This window comes from Pieris rapae, chromosome 6, assembly GCF_905147795.1.
Source record: "Pieris rapae chromosome 6, ilPieRapa1.1, whole genome shotgun sequence".
In the NCBI taxonomy this organism is placed as follows: domain Eukaryota; kingdom Metazoa; phylum Arthropoda; class Insecta; order Lepidoptera; family Pieridae; genus Pieris; species Pieris rapae.
Genome location: NC_059514.1, coordinates 9,272,324 through 9,292,369, shown reverse-complemented (window position 1 = coordinate 9,292,369; position 20,046 = coordinate 9,272,324). Strand labels below are relative to the sequence as shown.

Sequence of the window (20,046 nt, the reverse complement as noted above, 5' to 3'; positions counted from 1 at the left end):
TATCGACTTTCCGATAAAATTGAAATTGTAAACGATATACTTTAATTACAATGCACGTTAAGCGTTTTCGTAGTTTAATATGCATTTATATTAAGTTAGATATTAAGAAGATTTGGAAATAGTTTGTGTAGTTCGGTAGTAAGGCGTAAAAGTGGTGCCAATAATATTTAAATTTGGAATGGTCACTTTAAAAAAAAAATTAAATCTCCTTCAAATAGGTCATGCGTGGATATTTAAACGGTGCCCTATGTTATTTTTCTTAACATGGGTCAAACGCACACGTACTCTCAATGCCAGAGGACTTGCATGTGCGTTGCCGGATTTATAAGAATTGATACGTTCATTTCTTGAAGGACCCTGAGTCGAATTGGTACGGAATGGAACGGATGGTGGTGCGCGGCAAAAACCGCGTTAGAAACAAATGAATATATTTTAATGATCCCAAATTTTTTTTGAAATAAAAATAAAGTTAAGAAATTTAGCACATGTACTTGAAAACCGAAAAGGAAGGTAAAATATACAGTTTTAGAATTAAAAATCAAAGACAAAATGGCACATTTTACATGCGCAACAATCGCAGCTATGATCTGTGCATTTCAAAAATAGAACTCGTCATTGATTTTGATATTCTGTGGCGTGACGCCGAAACTTACAAATAGTGAACTAGGCTACCATTTTTACCCAACGGATTTGCGTGTAAAAGAAACATTAATCTATTTTAATGCGAGCTGTTTCTGCCAATATATTAGGCTCTGAGCTGCAATGCAGATAGCCCTCTACAAACAATTGTCCCCTTTAACACCGGTGCTTATGGTGAAAAATTGCTTATGATAAGCTAAATTGTGATATGAATTTGCATTAGTAATACCTGACTGCTTCATAAATAGAAACCTAGGTTTAGGATTGTTATTATTGTTGTATTTATTATTATTGTATTCTATGTGTGGAACTTAGTGGGGTTTAGGGTCAGTTTATGTGTCTTTTAATTGAATTTTTAATAACTGTATTAATCCACCGCGGTTTAAAAAAATCGTAAAATTTTGAATTATTTTTAAGTGAAATTTTATCGATAGTTATTGCTATGAAGTATATCTGTGGAAATTAAATTTGAGTAAAACAATTGCCATTTTAAAACTGATCGGAAGTCGACACGGGCGATTCGCAATATGAATACATAATGGAGTTTACGAATTTAGGGTAATTCTTGGCGTAACGAGTTGAAAACAAATAAAGCTTGAAAACAGGGTGAAACTTATTATGCTGGCAATAAATAATAAAGCAAGTCACTCCTCTGGGTCCGGGGTTGCCAACTTTTAATACGAATGTTGTGTTGTGGGGCTAATCCGGTAACATTATAGATGTGACCATAAAGAAAATATACGTCACACATTGTATTTTCAATTAAGTAGGGAAATATCGTATGTTAGTGGTAAACGGGGCGCAAACATTTACTTTTAAATTTAAAAAAGTTTTTATTACGTGTAAATATAACCAAGTACTAGACTATTTATAGATAAAGTATCTAAGGAGCCTTTTTATGTTACAGTTGTTGTAACAGTTGTTACGGGAGGGGGTGATTTAAAGTGCCAGAAGAGAAGTTGGCAGATTTTTTAAGAATTGGTACACTCTTTTCTGGAAGGACACTAAGTCAAATTGATTCCGAAATACTTCAGTGTGCAGCAAACTTCACGTAGTGGTGGTACGCGCCAAAAACGCTTCTAATTTAGTACTAACTACATAGAAAATGACAACAAATTTTATTTGGTAGTAATGATTATTATTATTATTATTGTAAAAACACATTTTAAAAGCACATTTTCACTAAACACAATCACATATAACACACTAAACACTTAAACAAACGTGTTTTATTCCTGTCATTTGCATTTCCGTTCGATAATTAAAGGAAAAGCGATGTAAATGAATAAATTGAATATTTCAATTGTTTGCGTGCAATGGGTGTCCGGCCGTGTAATGTATTCTGCACACACACATTCTATATACAATTAAAACAACCACCGTACCGACTCAAACAAGCAGACAACGGATTCGCGAGCTTTTGATTAGGGTCTATGGGGAGCAGATCGCCAAGTGGCTTATCAATTATTTTTTAACCGACAAACATAGATCCTTCATTGGCAAGGCTGTTTGAAATATAATTTATTTTTATTACAAAAAAGTAACTTCTGATGTTTTCGTAAAGCCTGTCAAACTTTATGAAAAGGGGTTGGACAGCTCTTTAACTGAAATTTAAATTAACTTTCTGAGACTCTAACTAAACTTTTTAATAGTACTATCTATAGATAAAATGGTTAAAGAAAAATAAAATGTTCCCTGCTTGTTTTTCATAATAATACGTTGTTTATTAAAATCCTGTTTTTGAAATACAAAATAGCAGATTTCGAAATTCAAAAACATAGCACTCAAAGCTTTGTACTTTGTCACTCACACATTATTACAGTATCGAAAAACAAAACTCAGCTCATTAGCTAAAAGCCTTGTGCGACAGAGTAATTAAAACTGCGGATAACGTATATCCTTTAATGAACAAAACATAAATATGTACGTATTTATAACAATAAGTATATTTACAATTTTCTTTTTCATGACGATAACAATTTATCATTGAAGCGTAGATTATATTTAAGAGCGACGAAAGCGTTGTACAGATAAAATTCAAAAATTTAAATTTCGAATGCATTCAGTTGCATTTCTAACTCTTCTTGAATTCTGTTCCAAAATCAAAATAAAGCGCGAACACGGCGCTGTAAAAAACTGCGACAGCTCACCAAAAAGGTTTGGAATTCCATGCATCCTTTTTAGTCAACCAGAATTTTTAGAAGAAAATCGTTTCAGAATTGTTCACTACAAAATTTAAAAAAAGAACTTCACACGTAGGGACAAAGAGATTACAGATTTGATTACAGGTTTGTGTTTTAAAATAGTATATTCCGTAAAATATAATAACGATTTTTAAAATAGCAGAAAGATATTATTCGTCCCATAAAATAAATCGAAACACACATTTAAAGGCTGAATTCAGAGAGCGTGACGACAGGATTTTACGAAAATATAGCCCGAAGCAAATATTGCGCGTGACAATTTACTCGAATGAACGGGTTGATGAAAAATTAATTATTTCAAATAAAAAAATAGTTTTTAATTACACAAGAAGAAAATAATAATTAATATATTTTATTAATTTATATTATATATTAATTTATATTCATATTAAACCGATTAATCATTTTTTGAGTCATGTTTTATATCTATATACAAATATATAATATAAATATACATACGCACATATAATTATCAAACAAAAACATGACTCTGGTTCCATAAGGTAGTTTCATATGAAGAATATGCAAGGAACTCCAAACTTGCTCTTTTAAAATACTTTTTACAATATTTTGTATACATTAATTTAATAATTAAACTTATATATGAAGACCATGTACATACTGTACCTATAGATAACTTTATTATTATTATTATTACTGTGGTCCTCACATTTATTTTAATTTACCAAATCAGTTAACACCAATAAAGTATCAAGAACTTTTTTCGTATATTATTTATGGTACAAGATAAAAAAGATTTGCCTATTCCATAAACTACAGATTCCTTATTTTCTAATCCATAGACAGCGATATTAATTCACAATATTCCAGAGACAAGGACGGAATGCACTCCAGCTTCTAAGCATAAATTACCGTATTTAATTAACTGTGGAGAGGCTGCTATGCATCTTAGTAGTTAGGGTAAGTAGCACCGCGGGGCGTTAGTAGCTCATATATTACGTTAGTGCCTTAGTAATGGCCAGGGCTTATTAAACACTAGTTGTTGTCCGCTACTTCGCGTGGAAATCGATATTATACAAGACAAATTGAAAATAGCTTGTATGTACAATGTATGTTTGTATTGTTAAAATTAATGGTATGATTATATTTATTTATTATATTTATATATTATATTATATTATAAAATTCTATTTTTTGTTTTTCTTTAGATTAAGGTTCTATATATGAATATTTTTATATAAGATTTGGTTATGCGCTTCTTGCACTTCTTGCACTCATCATTTTTATTTTTTTAGTTCTTTTCTTACTGGGGTTGCCAAGAAGAGATCGCTTATTAGCGATAAGGCCGCCCGTTTCATCCCATGCAATTTTAATGTATTGTGTTACTAGTGTTTCTTTTAATAGTATTATCAGTACTACAACGAAGTATAAATAAATAAATAAAATAATTATGTGGGCCTAGTGGCTTGAGCCTCTCAACCTTCAGATTCAGCTGTGCACCAATAGACCTTCTGTCTTGCGCATTAAACAGTATCTCCTACGGTAAGGGAAACATCGTCCGGAAACGGATATACCTTAAACCTAATACAAATCAGTCGACGGCGTACTTGCCTGTTAAAAGAAATTATACTGAGACCAATAGTTTTGACGTTTAGTACCGTAACTAACAAATGTGTGCAATCCCTGGAACGGATATTAAAAATAAAAACGATTGTATGGTTATTATTTTTTAAGAAGTGTTTTAAATTCACTCAATCAAAAGGTGTGTTACAAATGTATGGTCCACGCAATACATGCCAGTAGAAGTGAATGCTTAAGTATTAATTAATTCAGTGTAAGTGACACGTCACTTCTAGCCATGATGAATAGTGGCCAGTGCCTTTTATTATTTTGATGTATTGTTGGCCTCTATTCTTTATGCCTATGTCATGTCAGGCTCTATGGTTTTATTAATAATATTTTGAATTTTCTGTTTATCACGTTTGAACAACTAGGTCAACACTGTTATGTTTGTAGATTACCTAAAGTATAAGATATAGCGCATGTAAAAGTATTTATATTAATTTGAGATAAAAATACAAATAAAATAATTTTAAAAAATGGTTTAATTTGAATATCTTATATAATAAATATTACTAATAAGACACTAGCTGATTTTTATTATATAATGCTTATTCAAGTAACATTGTCAAACCTATGACGGCTAAGCATCCAATAAAACCGCAGTCTTCGGCAATCGCCATCGGGTTTGACAAGATCTCTAAAGAGCAACTTTGGAGAACACTGCCTAGAAACGCCAATCAGCTAGAAGAACAAGAGAATTGATATGGATAGAACATATACTCCAAAGTGATACAAATTATAACCCCAAGCCGGCGCTTGTTTGGTAACCGTCCCAAGCAAAACTGGCGTCGTTCTGTCGCAGATCAGGCAAAGAGAGACAGAAAGACTTCCCCACATGGAGTACTGTTCTTATGTCTAGGAGCTGCTCCTGCTATTTGCCCCCTTGTTTTATACAAAAGAAAAGATGGAGAGAGGTGAAATACGAGGATCAAGACCGAACGCGATGCATAATACTGTGGATGCCCTCGTAGAGTTGCCCCATATTTACTTATAATACAATCTAAAAAGCCTTCATTATGGAGAAATTTCTTGGGTATGAATAACCTACCTTTCGCAGCATTTCTTCGAGGGAATCCATGTCGGCTGCAGCTGGCAAGCCGCCATTCAATCCGTTGTTGTTATTCGTCATATGTGTAACCCCACTTTTCACACATCACTTACTTTAACTCAGTATATTTTTGTTTTGCACTTTTTTCACTTCACATTATACTTAAAACACTTTCTGTAATTTATGTTTGGCGTCGTAAGATCAAAGATAAAGGATTTTGCCGTTTTACTTGACTAAATCTAACCACAAATAAATAATATAAATTGTTATATAAGTACCTTTTAAAAACCATAAACCAGTCAGTGAACAAAAGCACTCATGCGATTTCTCAACTCAGTTTAAACCTAATTTGATATAAGAGAAATAACAGTTTAAATAAATAAAAAATAAGGGAGTAATAGTCAATTATATTAAGTAGATATAGAAATGTAATTTATGCTTTATTCTACAGTACGATTGTCACTGAACTCCTCTTAAACGGCTGGAACGTTTTGAATGAATTTCGTTTAGATTCACAAATCAGCCCGACCGATAGCACTGCAGTCAACAGCAAATAAACTGATATATATATTTATAGCTCTTCTGTGCATTCGTAGTTAAACTCCTACATTTTGTTAAAAAAAAATAGATTTTGATGAATTTTTTGTGTGTTCAAGAGAAGTCGAAAATTATTTACCATATTAGATTTTTTATGTCCGTAAGATCTGGTAGTAGATAATAAATCTTTAAAATAAATTTTAACGACTAATTATTAAACCTCTTTATGCTTTTACAATATTTCACGATATTTTAATTTGATGATTTGTATCACCCGCAACAGATAAACCAAAAACAGAGTTAAAAAAGGAACGATGAAACCGCTTCATTTAAAAACTCAAAGAAATTTCAACGAAATTATTTATAAGATCAAAAGGCACCCGGAAAATGTGAAATGGAAACATTGAAAGACAATATTCTTTTAGAAAAGCGTCTATGTCAAAATGATAAGGAAATGTGAGAATGCAACGCTGTATCGTATTTTCAAGCAAAAGTACATTTGAGTAACTGAAATTTAACGTTCTACATTTAAATTTCTCTCTCTCTTGTATTTATTAATATCCTCAACGGGTAAGTGGGTGTGGTTGTCATTCTCTTTTAAATTTACTCACTCTCTTATTTACATGAGTATTTAAGGAAACAATATTTACAAATACAATTATTGTAAAAAGTTTTAAGTTAATCACTAATGCAGAAATAAAATACAAATAAATCAGTGGCGCTACAACCTCTTTAGGTCTTGGCCTCAGATTTCTGAATCTGTTTCATGATCATTTTTAAATCTAATAGAAGGTGATCAGCCTCCAGTACCTGACACACGTCGTCGACTTTTTGGGTCTAAGACATGTCGGTTTCCTCACGATGTTTTCCTTCACCGTTCGAGCAAATGTTAAATGTGCACATAAAAAGAAAGTCCATTGGTGCACAGCCGGGGATCGAACCTACGACCTGAGGTATGAGAGTCGCACGCTGAAGCCACTAGGCCAACAGTGTTCAATACAGAAATGACTAAATATTAAAAAATGAACACGAACATTAATTCCTATTTCGAAATTTCAAAAATGGAAGACATTTTTTAACGTATACGCATTATTTAGTTTAAGCATAGATTACACTCTAATTATATAGTTCTTTTTTGACGTTCATAAGTGATGATGATGAAATGATTTTTGATTTTTGATTTGATTAGAGATTCATATGTGTACCACCGTTATTATGCGAAGTTCAACGTAACGGAAGGGTCCTAACACACTGGCAAACTGTGTAAACAGAGATTGTGTAAGTATGACTTTGCATATATTGTGTTTTGTATGTAGACCATTGTCCATGAATTTCATAGATTAATTACATTATAGTGGCCAGCTCGTAAATCTTGATGAAATTTTGTCTGTCTTTGTATATTAAGGTTCTTTGTCTTGACATTATACAGAGTTGGTAATAGAACATTTTCCCTAACGCAATTACATGCGGCTTTTAAACCAAATCTAGGTAGGTATGTATGCTTTTTGTGGTATATTACTAATACTAAAAGCATTATTATTTAAATAGAGTAGTATAGTTAAAGCTGTTTAAAAGTTAAGCATTTATTAATGCATTTTCCTCAGTAAATAATGAAGTTGACTGGGGAGGAAATCAACACCAAAATCTAGTCAAAAATTATGTCAGGTCAAACTGCTGTGTTGACCATGAGAATGCAATAAAGAAACATTTTCACAGAAATAAATTATCTATATATGTCGAAGCGATGGGGCTACCAGCTGCCATTTTCATTATAATTTTTTTATCTTATACTTCATTATAACATGAACATACTATCGACATATTTGTATGTTCGCAGAGTGAATTCACAGTAGCGATATTGTGTAAATTATGTGTCGAATTTTTATGTACATTATTATATTTTTATTAAATGTCTCTCCACATTGTCGTATTGGCATAGGCTGTAAAGATAATGTGTGTATGTTTGAAATAAATAAAAAATAAATAAAACTTCAATGTCAAATTAGTTCAAATCCGTTATGTGGTTTATTTTTTTCTCCTTTAAGCCTGGCTCACACTGCAATAGTATGCTGCACACAAATAACAGGTTTGCTACAGGACTCTGTCGATTGGCACTAATTGTTAATTAATTTATACAGAATCTACTAAAATATTACTTAATTGAACATGCCAAAAAAAGTTAATTTAAAACTAATGTTTCAAAATGCAAATTTAATAGAAGGTTTCACCGTCCCGAGCGAGTTAAGCTCATAATTGATGGACGAAGATTGATGTTCTTGAAGGCATAATGGGAGTGATGATATAAAGTGAAAAGTTTGATCAAATTTAAAAGAATCGATCTTTAGGTACATATTTAATGGTATTTTTATTTTTGAAAAGATTTTTTTTCTATTTATTAACTCTTCGTTACATTACAATATAAAAATTGAACATAATTAAATGAAAAGGAGGGCAACTGGCAGCCTTATCCCTTTCGAGCGATCTCTTTCAGGCAACAACTGTGAGAACGAAAAAAACGTTTAAAGAAAAAAAATGTATTAAATAACATAAGGTAGGCAAGAAGTGCAAAAACACATATTACATACAGTTATTAAGAAGATAGTATTAATCTGCTACCCAATATGTAAATTGACTTCTATAATATCGTTTATTTATTTTTTATATGGAACGGGCCGGATATGAGAATCATCTAATGTTAAGTTATACCAATTGATATCATACATTGCCAGAAAGCTCGCAAGTCTTTACCGACATATTTTTAAGTATTGGTACGCTCTTTTCTATTGGATTAGAAATACTTCTACCGTCAGCTCGTTCCACATAGAAGTGATTCGTCAGACGTCTAGGTGATACACTCTAGGTATGAATCTGAACAACTCTTATAGACGCGTACTTCGATGAACATGGTTCCAGATAAAGTAATGATACACTTTAACCATATATTCACCTGATATTGTATCTATTTCTTATTTTAAGTAGATCTGCCTTCTGTGCCTTTTTTTAACCCGGCCATAGACACTCACAGGTATTTCGCCGAGCTTTTACGTATTGGTACGCACTTTTCTTAATCTAAGTCGTATTGGTTTGGGGATACTCCAGTGGGCAGCCGGTTCCACATAGTGGGGTTGCGCGGGAAAAACTGACCAAATGTCCTAGAGTTTTCGGTCATACATTTTTGGTTCTCTCATCATTTCCGTTAACTGTATGAAGCAAGTAATGTTTGCGCAATAGAAAGAAAACGTCTATTAGTAGCAGCCGGGAATTGATCATATCTCAGCCTGTCAGTTACACAGTTAAGCCACTAGGTCAACTGAAACGCGTACATTTGTATAAAATCAAAAGAATGTACAAAAGTTTGTATCAGCTCGTAATTGCAGCTAATTTGCATCGGTAAACATCCAATCACCGTCAAACTATGCGAGCTATAGCTATAAGAAATGTCTGGCATAATTCAAGCTTAGCGCATTAGCTTGCAGCTCATTTGCATTCGCAATTAGCTTGAACCAAGCCGTATCTCGCATCTGATTATATCTGGACTTTATTGCACAATAATATTTTATTAAATATTCATACTTTGAAATGCTTTAATGTAAAAGAGGATTACAATATTCATTTGTATGAAATTACATTTTAACTCAGTCGAGAGAATGTATACACATATATATATCCATGGACAACGAGATTAGTAGGTGCGTTCCTGGCCTTATATTTTATATTTCCGTTTCCTTGATATTTTAAACACTGGTTTAAAGTTTACGCGTTATTTTAACAAATACAGTTAGACAAACCTTTATATTTAATCATATTTAGTTAAGTATTTTTACTTTTTTTTAAATGTTGGTATTGTATTTTACTTCTATTTATTTCATGAGATTTATTTATTTCGTAATCCTACACCTAACATAAATTATGTTAAATAGAAAACAATTAATCTAAAGATGTAGCCAAATATGAAATACATAATAAATTCAAAAAGTATGAAACATTTTCGAAATGAAAAAATCCATAACATAATGAAAAAAATTTAACTAAGTAATAACTTTTTCGACTGTATCGTGTGATGGTGAGTAAGTGAGGGTATATAAACACGTACACATCCTTAAATACACACATGTGGGGTGTGTTGATGCAGATGAATTAGCGCTATGGATATTTTTAATAATACTGTTGAACATATTCTTCGATAGGTTAAACACGCCAAGGCTTAAATAGTGGTCGTGGTATGTCCGGGCTGCGCGAAACAAAACTGAGTTTTTTGTTATTGTGAGGAACGTGAAACTGTGTGTGAGTGCGTTTGTCTTTCCAAATGATGAAAGTTATCTCCAATTTAACAATCCCATAAGTATATAAAGGGTGTATCCCTAAATCAATTTAAATGTTCACAATTGAAACTGTCTACATCCGTCACGCATGTCAGAGTAATAGTTGACCACATACGTTCTAATGAGACCGCAAATTTTAACTGCGAGCGAACTGTGAATTAGGATGTAAGTAATTTAGTCACTCATAGATAGTGCATGCGTACAGTATACACATGTCCGAAGTGAAATTTCTTTGTAAATTAACTAAACACCTGCGTTTACTGCACAAGACGTGATGCGACAGAATTGCCATCTAAAGTTCTAGTATGTAACTTCTAACGAATAATTTCTCACTCTCTCTAAATCGGTCTCACTCGCTTATGCGACAAAAACGCTGCACATCTTCGTGACGTCTGTCGTCGTTTATGCGCCTGAAAAGTTTCTCATCAAAAATGTTCATTAATTGTCTCTGATGAAGAATTGACTATATATAAAAAACAACCAGCAAATAGAAGCTAATAGATAACTCGTGTCATAGTTTTATAACAAAAACAATGCTCCCTTCCTACGATCTATCAGACTATCAAAAAATTATTATGAAGTCGTTTATTTGTGAGGACTTCTTAGTTTATAACATTTAAAATCTATTAATTTACCTCTTAAACCCTAAAGTAGTATCTAAAAATTTTGACAGCTTTATAAGTAAATTACAATTAAAAAATGCGATGATTTTTCGCACTAGACTCTTGAATTCTTAAATTCATTCAAGATTTTCACTTCGTTAGTTAAAAATCCATGCATAAATAAGCGAAGGTACCCTAGTGAATCTCGGTACGGGATAATTGTATTTGCCGAGTAAACTTTGTCAGCTTGTTTGTACACCCCTTTTGCCTCAAGATATGAATCCTTCTTCGAGTATCTAACAAAATTGTGTATCTTCAAAAGAACCTTCAGGTTCTAAGTGTTATTATGTCTAAATCGTATTTAATTGATTCCGTTTATTTGTTTAGATAATCAATACTTGTATATTTAAAATTGTCTTAGTAACACTAAACTAATTAAAAGAAGGAGTAACTTTGACTTTACCCTTAACTTGCAAACTGGTAGTAAATGTAAATTTACAATTAATTTAAAATTTTTGACGTTCATAAGTGTACTTGTTTACCTAGATAAATAAAGATATTTTGTTGTTGTTGTCGTTGTAACTTATTTTGCTATCTGATATTCAGTGATACCTCATGCACACGTGAAATGCCGGAAGGCTAGCAGGTGCGTTGCCGGTCTTTTGAGAATTGGTACGCTATTTCTCGAAGGACCATATAATATATAATTATCGTATAAATGACCAGTAGCTACCTTTTGGCTTGATCTGATTTTCGGTTGAACGAATGATACTTCAACGCCCAATACAAATTATTGTATATTTCATACTACATTTACTTTATGTTACTATCAGTACTATCTAACTAAAATACGCCGACAAACAAAGTACAGATCTGCATTTTAATTATGAGCCAAAATTCGTTTAATTTCCATCCTTATTCGAATATCCGGGACTCAATTACAATAATGAATTATGTCTTCTGTCGTGCCAACATTAATATTAATCAACTAATTAAATTGTCTTAATCAATTTTGATGTTGTCTTATAAACACGTCCTTTGATGTTTCACATGTATGCAAGCAGTATTTTATGACGACTTCAAAATACAGGTCCATTTAATAAAAAGTACAATTGGTCTATGAATAAGCCTTTACGGCTAGTAAAATATTATATACTGATGTAACCATAGACTTGAATTGTTCTATATATATATGGATCTATCATAGTCTACAATCTATGTTTACTATAGTAAACAAAAGCAAGAAAGGTCGTTGTCGTTACGTAACAATCGTAACAAAAGGTTATTCAAAGCGAAGACAATGACCCGACACGATCAGGAATTTAGGTTAGTAATAGACTATACTAGTCCGTAAACAACTATTCAATAATAGTTGTGTAAAAACATTGTTCTACGAAATACAAGATGTTTGATATACAAAACAACATTTTTATGGCTCTGCCAATAGCTAACCTGCTAATAGCAAAGCGACTTCTAAGCCTCAACAGAAATATTAATCTCAAATAATGATTCGGTCAATTACGGAACATTGTCTTCTTAATAAACATATTTTTGTCCTAGACGCAGTCCCTTCAAAGCGTGTTTCAGCGCAGAGGAATCAGTGACCTATGTATTCTTAGAATGCGAGGCTGTGGCTAACAAAAGTACAGACATTTTGCAGCTGTGAGGTCCGCGAAACCTGCAAAATTTTTAGAAGTATCGTGCTTCTGGAATGAACTAGGCTGGCTTAGTTCGCCAGCACAACGGATTCTCAGTCTAAGTGCGGAAACTAAGTCCATCAACCTTTAACTGATTGTGTGATTATTTTCATAATAAATCAATCCAAATGAATCAATTTTTTTTTCAAATAAACGAATTATTACAGTCTACTAAATAACTTATACTAATTATTACAAAACGCAAGTTATATGTATAAACACTTCTCAAGTTTGAATATAATAGCTTAGTGTACCATAGCATATTTTCAAGGAAATCTACAGAAGACTGTAAACCACGGAAAACAAAGGAACATCGCGTGACGAACATACTTAGATCTGGAGAATTTTATAAGTAAAAGGTTTTAATGGGTAAAAAATGTTTTAATATATTCTAGCTTGATTATTTAATTAAAGAATTTACTGATATTAAGGTCCTAGATTAATGATCTGAACTTGAAACACTATACGAGTGTGGGTTGTGTTTGAGATTGTGGGATTAAGTACTACATATACAGAAGCTTTGATAAACTTTTCAGGCTATTTGTACTAAGCAATTGACAGTATTCATTTTATTTACGCACACTTCGTCGCAATAAAAAAACAAATAACGCAACACACACAAATTATAAGGGATGTAACGGGCGGCCTTATCGGCCAAGCGATCTCTTCCAGACAACCCTAGTAAGAGAAAAACTATGAGGAGTAAAGTGCAAGAAGTATTATAATGTACATTCAATATACTTTTTATTATACTTATATATAAGATAAATATAAAACATAATAAATATAAAATCAATTCAATTTAATTAATTGGAGGGATTGGGATTGGCGAACCAACGAATAAGTATCGCAATACAGTGAGAAAATGCTGCCAGCGTTAAAGGTATGCCATGCCAAATGGTTTTGAAATTAAAATTTTCTTTTTAATTATTGTTAATTATTTTTAATATGGAGGAAATTTGTTAATATTTGTTTGTTATATTCCGATTTATATTAAATGGTACCAAGTATACTTTTTTTTATAGAACAGGGGGCAAACGAGCAGGAGTTCACCTGATGTTAAGTGATACCGCCGCCAATGGACCTCAATGGACTCTCAATGCCAGAGGGCTCGCGAGGGCGTTGCCGGCCTTTTAAGAATTGATACGCTCTTTTATTGACTGCCACAGGTTCCGAACTTTTAAAATGTGTTTTAAATTTTCTATTTATCAGTTTTAAATTATAATTATTATTCCTATGTATAGGTTAAGAATATTGTAAATACTGTATAAATGTTTGTATTATTTTACTTAAGAAAAATAACAGTATTTACGTGAAATTATGAATTTCTTATTCTGTCGACGCTTCGAGGCAGAGTAATAAGCATGTTTGATTCAAAACTTTACAACAGCAACATGACAAAGCTCAACGCTGCAGCAGCTTTTAACTAACTTTGACAAGGAGAAGGTGAATCGGAACTATTAACACCTGACTAACATATATGTCAGTATAAATACTGATAAATATAATAAATAGGTAACCTAACATATTTCGGATACGAGTTTCAGAATTTTAGAAAGGCAAGAGAAATGGGTTGGGAAACACCTTACACCCAAAAAATCGACGGCTTGTGTCTGATCACCTACTTTATGAATTATTACTAAGGTAAAAGCCCCAATAGATTATCATGTACCAGGATATAATAATTCCATGTATTTGTATATCTATATTTACACCGTTTACATTATAGTATAAATTGAAAAAAATCTGCGTTTACTGCACAAGACGTTGTGCGATAGAATTGCCATAAAGTTCTTATATGTAACTACTAAAATAATACATTAACCAATAGCGTGTATTTTATCTTGATCGCTCTTTCTCAATCTCTGTCTCAATCGCTCTCTCCCTTTTTTTCAACAAAAACATTGCACATTTTCGTAACGTTTCCGTAAAAAAATACCCTCATGCGCCTAATGAAGTTTCATTTCAAAAAGGTATTCAAATTAGTCCAGCCGCTTGAAAGGAATTCAGTGACATACACACGTACAGTAGAGTTATATATTTAAGATTAATTACTTTAACACCGCTTTCATTCATTTCGATGTAATATTTTGATATCACAAACCTATGTCTTAAGAATAATAAATTATCTGTGGACAATAAAATACATCTCGTATTGACTTCAAATAAGTCCTCTAGCTTTGCCTCTATAAGCTTAATGTTCGTTGTAACTGTGTCGTAACGATTATTGCCTCGTGTGTGTTAAGCCTTAGCTCCTACTGCGCAGCTGATGCGAGGTCAGTGACACTTGGCATGACATTGTTCTGGTATAGACTTCCTATTTCGTATACCTAGGCCTAGGCTAAGCGTAATGTTTCGTAATTAAACTAAGTTTTGATTGTTGCGCTGTTTGTGTGTGTATTATCGTGTAGTAAATTCTATGTTCATTTGAAGAATTTTATATTAGTTACTATGCTCAGAAACATTATTAAAATTACGGACATTACGGGCCAGTATCCTAAATAAAAATTTCTACTTCATCTTCAAAACTGCCATTTCAGGTTTTCTAATTGGAATAAATGATTTGACTTTTGACTTTGCCCTTGGCGCGACAGAAAGTCATTTGTCCCTAGAAATAAGTCGTCAACTGTCCTCGAAGGCTGTGGTTTGCTCGGTGGTAAGGTGGCAAATATTCTTGGAGGAGGGACGTCACTCTGTAAAGCCTGCAAAGTACCCAGAAAACTTAGTTTCTGGCTAGCTGGAGGACATATTATGTTTCTAACGAAATGGCTCAAAAAGTACTGGACCGATTTAAAAAAACAACACCATTTGAATGCTACATTATCATTGATAAACATAGGCTATTTAAATTGCAAGAAAAAAATAATAAGATGCCCTACTATTACTACAACAATGTAACCCAAGGTGTAAAAAATGCCTATAAAATATATTTCATCCCATGCGCTGCGAAAACTAAACCAATAACATATTCCCTAGTGATTTCATACAAAACCAAAAATTTAAGTTTCTTAGGACGTCCTAAGACTTTAAGATGATTCAAATATCGACGGCGACTAGGCACAGAAGGCTATTTCCTAATAATAAGCCCAAAACAACTGTAGTCTTTTAAAGTAATCCGCTATTGAAAATAACGTACAATTGAAATTTGTAAATTTCTTTTCAAAGCAATAAAGTGTTATATCGAACAGGTTAGTTTAATATGCAATAGTCGCATATTTTGTTAGTAGGTCAAGGAACGAACCCACGTACGCGTTTACCACACCCACGGAGCGTTGTGAATGGTGCTATGACGCCGTTCGACAACTAGAATTATTCCCCGACTTCGGTACAAGTCCCAGCACTTAATTAGCTGTTAATTTAGACATTTAGGAGAGGTTAGTATTAATGTCCTTTTTTTGCAAACTTCAAAAGTCAAGGAGTTTATCAATTAGACGTGACTACAAGATTTTTATTTCCATAATGCTTAATTGATTTTTCGTGTAAAGTCGACATAATAGGTCATTCCTTTTTCATATTCAAGAATATTTGGAGCAAAGTTGCGACGTTAATAAGATAAACTTCACTTCAGTCTAAACTTACCGCTAAGAATGACTTCCGTATGTCAGAAGAAAATTTGGAGCTCCAACATCCTGTATGGCTTTTTAGTAGACAATACACTATCCATTCACGAATTTTGCAAGACATTAAATCATCTCATCAACTGAAGTATCTATTGAAGAATTTTAAAAATAAAAATTAACGTGATTTTTTCTATATAATAAACGAGCATACGGGGCACCCAAAAAAGGGCAGTCATCGATGCCCATGGACGGTATTTAAGTTGGCGCCGGCCTTTAAGGGAGGGAGACGGTATACTACTGTGTTTAAAACAATTGCAGGTCTTATCTCCAAGTCGATTCCAAAAACATGCTAAATACAGCAACGGTGCTACATTTAAAGGGTTTTTTTAAATAATTATTTATACAAGAGTTATATTCAGCGGCACACAAGTTCCTTATTCCTAATGGCATATGCCAGCCGCAAAATCTATAATCGGTTTAAGAATATACTATCGAACCAAATCGACAATACCTAGCATTTAATTAAGTATTCTAGACAGTATTGCACATGCGTCGGAGTATTGTTTACGTCTGTTGCCTACTAAGCAGTCGTTTACAAATGTTGGACATGTCAACAGGATTATACACATCCTGTAGACAAAATATATAACTTTAGTTTAATAAGAACTCAGTTATTCAATATTACTTATTTGCCAATTGAATTAAATACATTTTTAAACGAACAAAATCACCTATGAGAAATTATGATTATTAAATATATTGCAGTGTTTTATGAAGCTTAATGAATGCTTTGAATCGGGTCTGAGCAAAAATTTCTTTCTACATAATTTAAATAAAACACTTGTAGGGTGAGAATAAAGCTGTGAGAAAACTGGAAGTTTTTAGACTTCATAACCGTCTCAGGCGCAGAAGGCTATTGCTGGTTTGCATATCATTAAAAGGGCTAGACACCAATTATTTAAGACATCAACAGTATTTACAATAATCTTAAACTACATAGTAATAAAAATTGAAAAAAAAAAGTTTGGTATCTGTGGCTGTGCTAATATATATCTTATTTGAGCTAGAAAACAACAGCTATGATCACCTGAACTATCTACCAGCCGACTTAAATCTTTAATTAGTTGTTCACTTAAACCCCTATCCACGAGTCCATTATAGTTGTGGAGGAAATAATTTTTATTGTTACAAAAGATGATAAAACTGATTTCTAGTAAAACTTAAGTTTAATTCTACACTACGTTAAACTTCAACAGAGTGGAAATGAAGAAAACTCACGTGAAAATCATCTCTGCAATGTGCAATTAATGTTGCACAACTTCGAGTACATAATAAGCAAAAGTTTTTCGAAGTTTAAACTTAATAGTTGTTAATTAAACTTGTTCTATCAGGTAATTATTTGCTAGTTTTCAATTAAGTTACTTGTTTATTAATAGATCGTGTTTATAGATGTAAAGAATGAGTAATCGTGCGCATAGAAAAATCGGTCCTTCAAGAAAAGAGGGTACCAATTCTTAAAAGGCCACCAACGCACTCGCGAGTCCTCTGGCATTGAGTGTCCATGGGTGGCGGTATCACTTAACATCAGGTGAGCCTCCTGCCCGTTTGCTCCCTGTTCTATAAAAAAAAATTACGTAATCAAAAATTTTTTTTGGTAATGAGGAATTCATTAATAATGTACCATTTAAACCAATCCAATTTTGATTTACGAATAAGGCTGGTTTATATGGAGTAAAACTAACTGCACTATTGGCCTAGAGGCTTCAGCGTGCTACTCTCATCCCTGAGACTGTGGGTTCGATTCCCGGCTGTGCACCAATAGACTTTCTTTCTGTCCGCATTTAATATTCGCTCGAACGGTGAAGGAAAACATCGCGAGGGAATACCTCCTTATACCCAAAAAGTCGACTTCAATAGTAAAAGTAGTAGATTGACAAATTATCATGAAACTCATACAGATACATCAGATGTCTAAATAACTCTATGAATTATGTATTTTTTCACTTTTTGCTAACCTTAGCTAAGTTAATTTTTTTCTCACAGTAGTTGCCTGGAAGAGATCGCTCAAAAGCGATAACGCCAGTTAATCCTTTTCATTTAATTATGTCAGTTGTATTATATTTCTGTATGCAACGAAGTGTTCATAAATAAATAAATAAAAACAATAATGGCTATCCCAGTTTCTCCAGATAATAATTGCTTTCCAAGCATCATTAATATCGAAAACATCTAATCATATTTAAGCTCCTTATTCCAATAAACAAACAACAATAGAACCTTCCTTCCTATAATAAAGCAGAGTAAAATGTACAGAGCAACTTTGATTACATTTTTTTTATATTATTTATTACATTACATACCACGCGTCGTGTGTTTTGATTTTGATTTTTATTACTTTGATTTTTTAATAGGAGGCTATAAGGCCACACCTGGAAATTGCAAGAAGGCTCGCAAGTGTGTTGCTGGACTTTTAAAAGTTAGAACGCTTTTATCAGGAAGGATCCTAGTCGAGTCAAATTGGTTCGGAAACACTTCAGTGACCAGTTGGTTCTACATATACAATGTGTTGCGCCGAAAAAACGCTCTTTTGTGGAATAACAGACGCCGACGTGTTACGAATGATATTTTTTATTCTGCCTTTACATCTAATAATGAATTCTAGGTATTTGTCCCAGACCCCACATATCTACCCGACACCATCAAGACGGGATCAAACCGCAAGTGACTGGTAGACATTTTAAATCGTTCTTCGTTGAATACTCAGTTTTAATAACCCACGGTTTATAAATCCTTGTCGCTCTTATGGAGGTATTGAGGTCATTAACAATATTATATATGTACTGCATGGAAAAATAAAACGAGCTGATAAATACAGAGATTAACAAAAATACAGCAGTGTTTATATGGCGTGGTTTTGTATTTACCTTCGAAATTTATAAGCTACACCATATTTTATTCTACCCTAGCTTCTTACGATGAAAGAGCCTGGTTTTCAGCAGAGTGGTCCCTCAAAGAAATGTCTGAACAAAGGACCAACGTACTTTGAGCCCTCGGGACATTCATATTCACTGAATTCAAAATTTGTGAGCTTTCACTCCGTTTGATTTCCTCTTATAATTACGCTAGCTTGGACTTTAGAAATAAAGCCTTCAATATAATAATGGGTCTTATATTTATTCATGAAAATAAGCTATATAAACACCTATATGTATAAAATAGATTAATATTACAAATTTATAAAAATTATAGAATCAATAAACAGTAGAATTATAAAAATAAATAATAAAATTAAGAATATTTGTTAATGCCACAATATTGAGATAAAGAGCTTAAAAGCTAGTCTAAGAAATTCGATTAACGACAATGAACCATAACATAATGAACTGTAATTTAATTAAAGCTCACCGTAAGCTTTAAGCACTCATATAAAAAGATATGATATTTATTACACATATAATTCCTAAACTATAATAGAAAACTTAAATATCCTAAAAACGTAAAAATTGTTTGTAGACAATGAATATTTTGTCTTTTCATCACTATTTTAGTGATTTTGCCAAGTGAAGTTATTGGAACAGCAGTTATTTAAAAGGAATATTGTTAAGGAAGACATTACAGGGCTAATCATGATTATATATTTTTGATTAAATATTACTAAATCAGTAAGAAAACAAAGCAAACATTTCGCGAATTTTCTTACAATTTTCTCAATTAATTGTGACAATTTTTATTAGTTCATTTATAAAATGTCAAACGGATGTAAAATGTAAAATCGCGAAAAATAAAAAAATATATATAAAGCGATTTTAAAACCGATTGAGTCTTAAACATTTTACTCAAAATAATAACTAAA

General features: G+C 32.5%; 1 protein-coding gene across 9 annotated transcripts in view; it reads right to left on the bottom strand.

The window, feature by feature from the left end:
* Nucleotides 1-20,046, bottom strand: part of LOC110992953 (uncharacterized protein CG43867) — a 240,978-nt gene that overhangs the window by 77,090 nt on the left and 143,842 nt on the right. Inside the window, exon 1 of one of the 9 annotated variants that reach the window (XM_045628541.1) lies at nt 5,476-5,621. The exons of the other annotated variants lie outside the window; for them this stretch is intronic. Coding sequence (XP_045484497.1) covers nt 5,476-5,556 — 81 coding nt within the window. The 5' untranslated portion in view covers nt 5,557-5,621. Of the gene's footprint in view, nt 1-5,475; nt 5,622-20,046 lie in introns of those variants that run through there. 9 annotated transcript variants of the gene reach the window in all.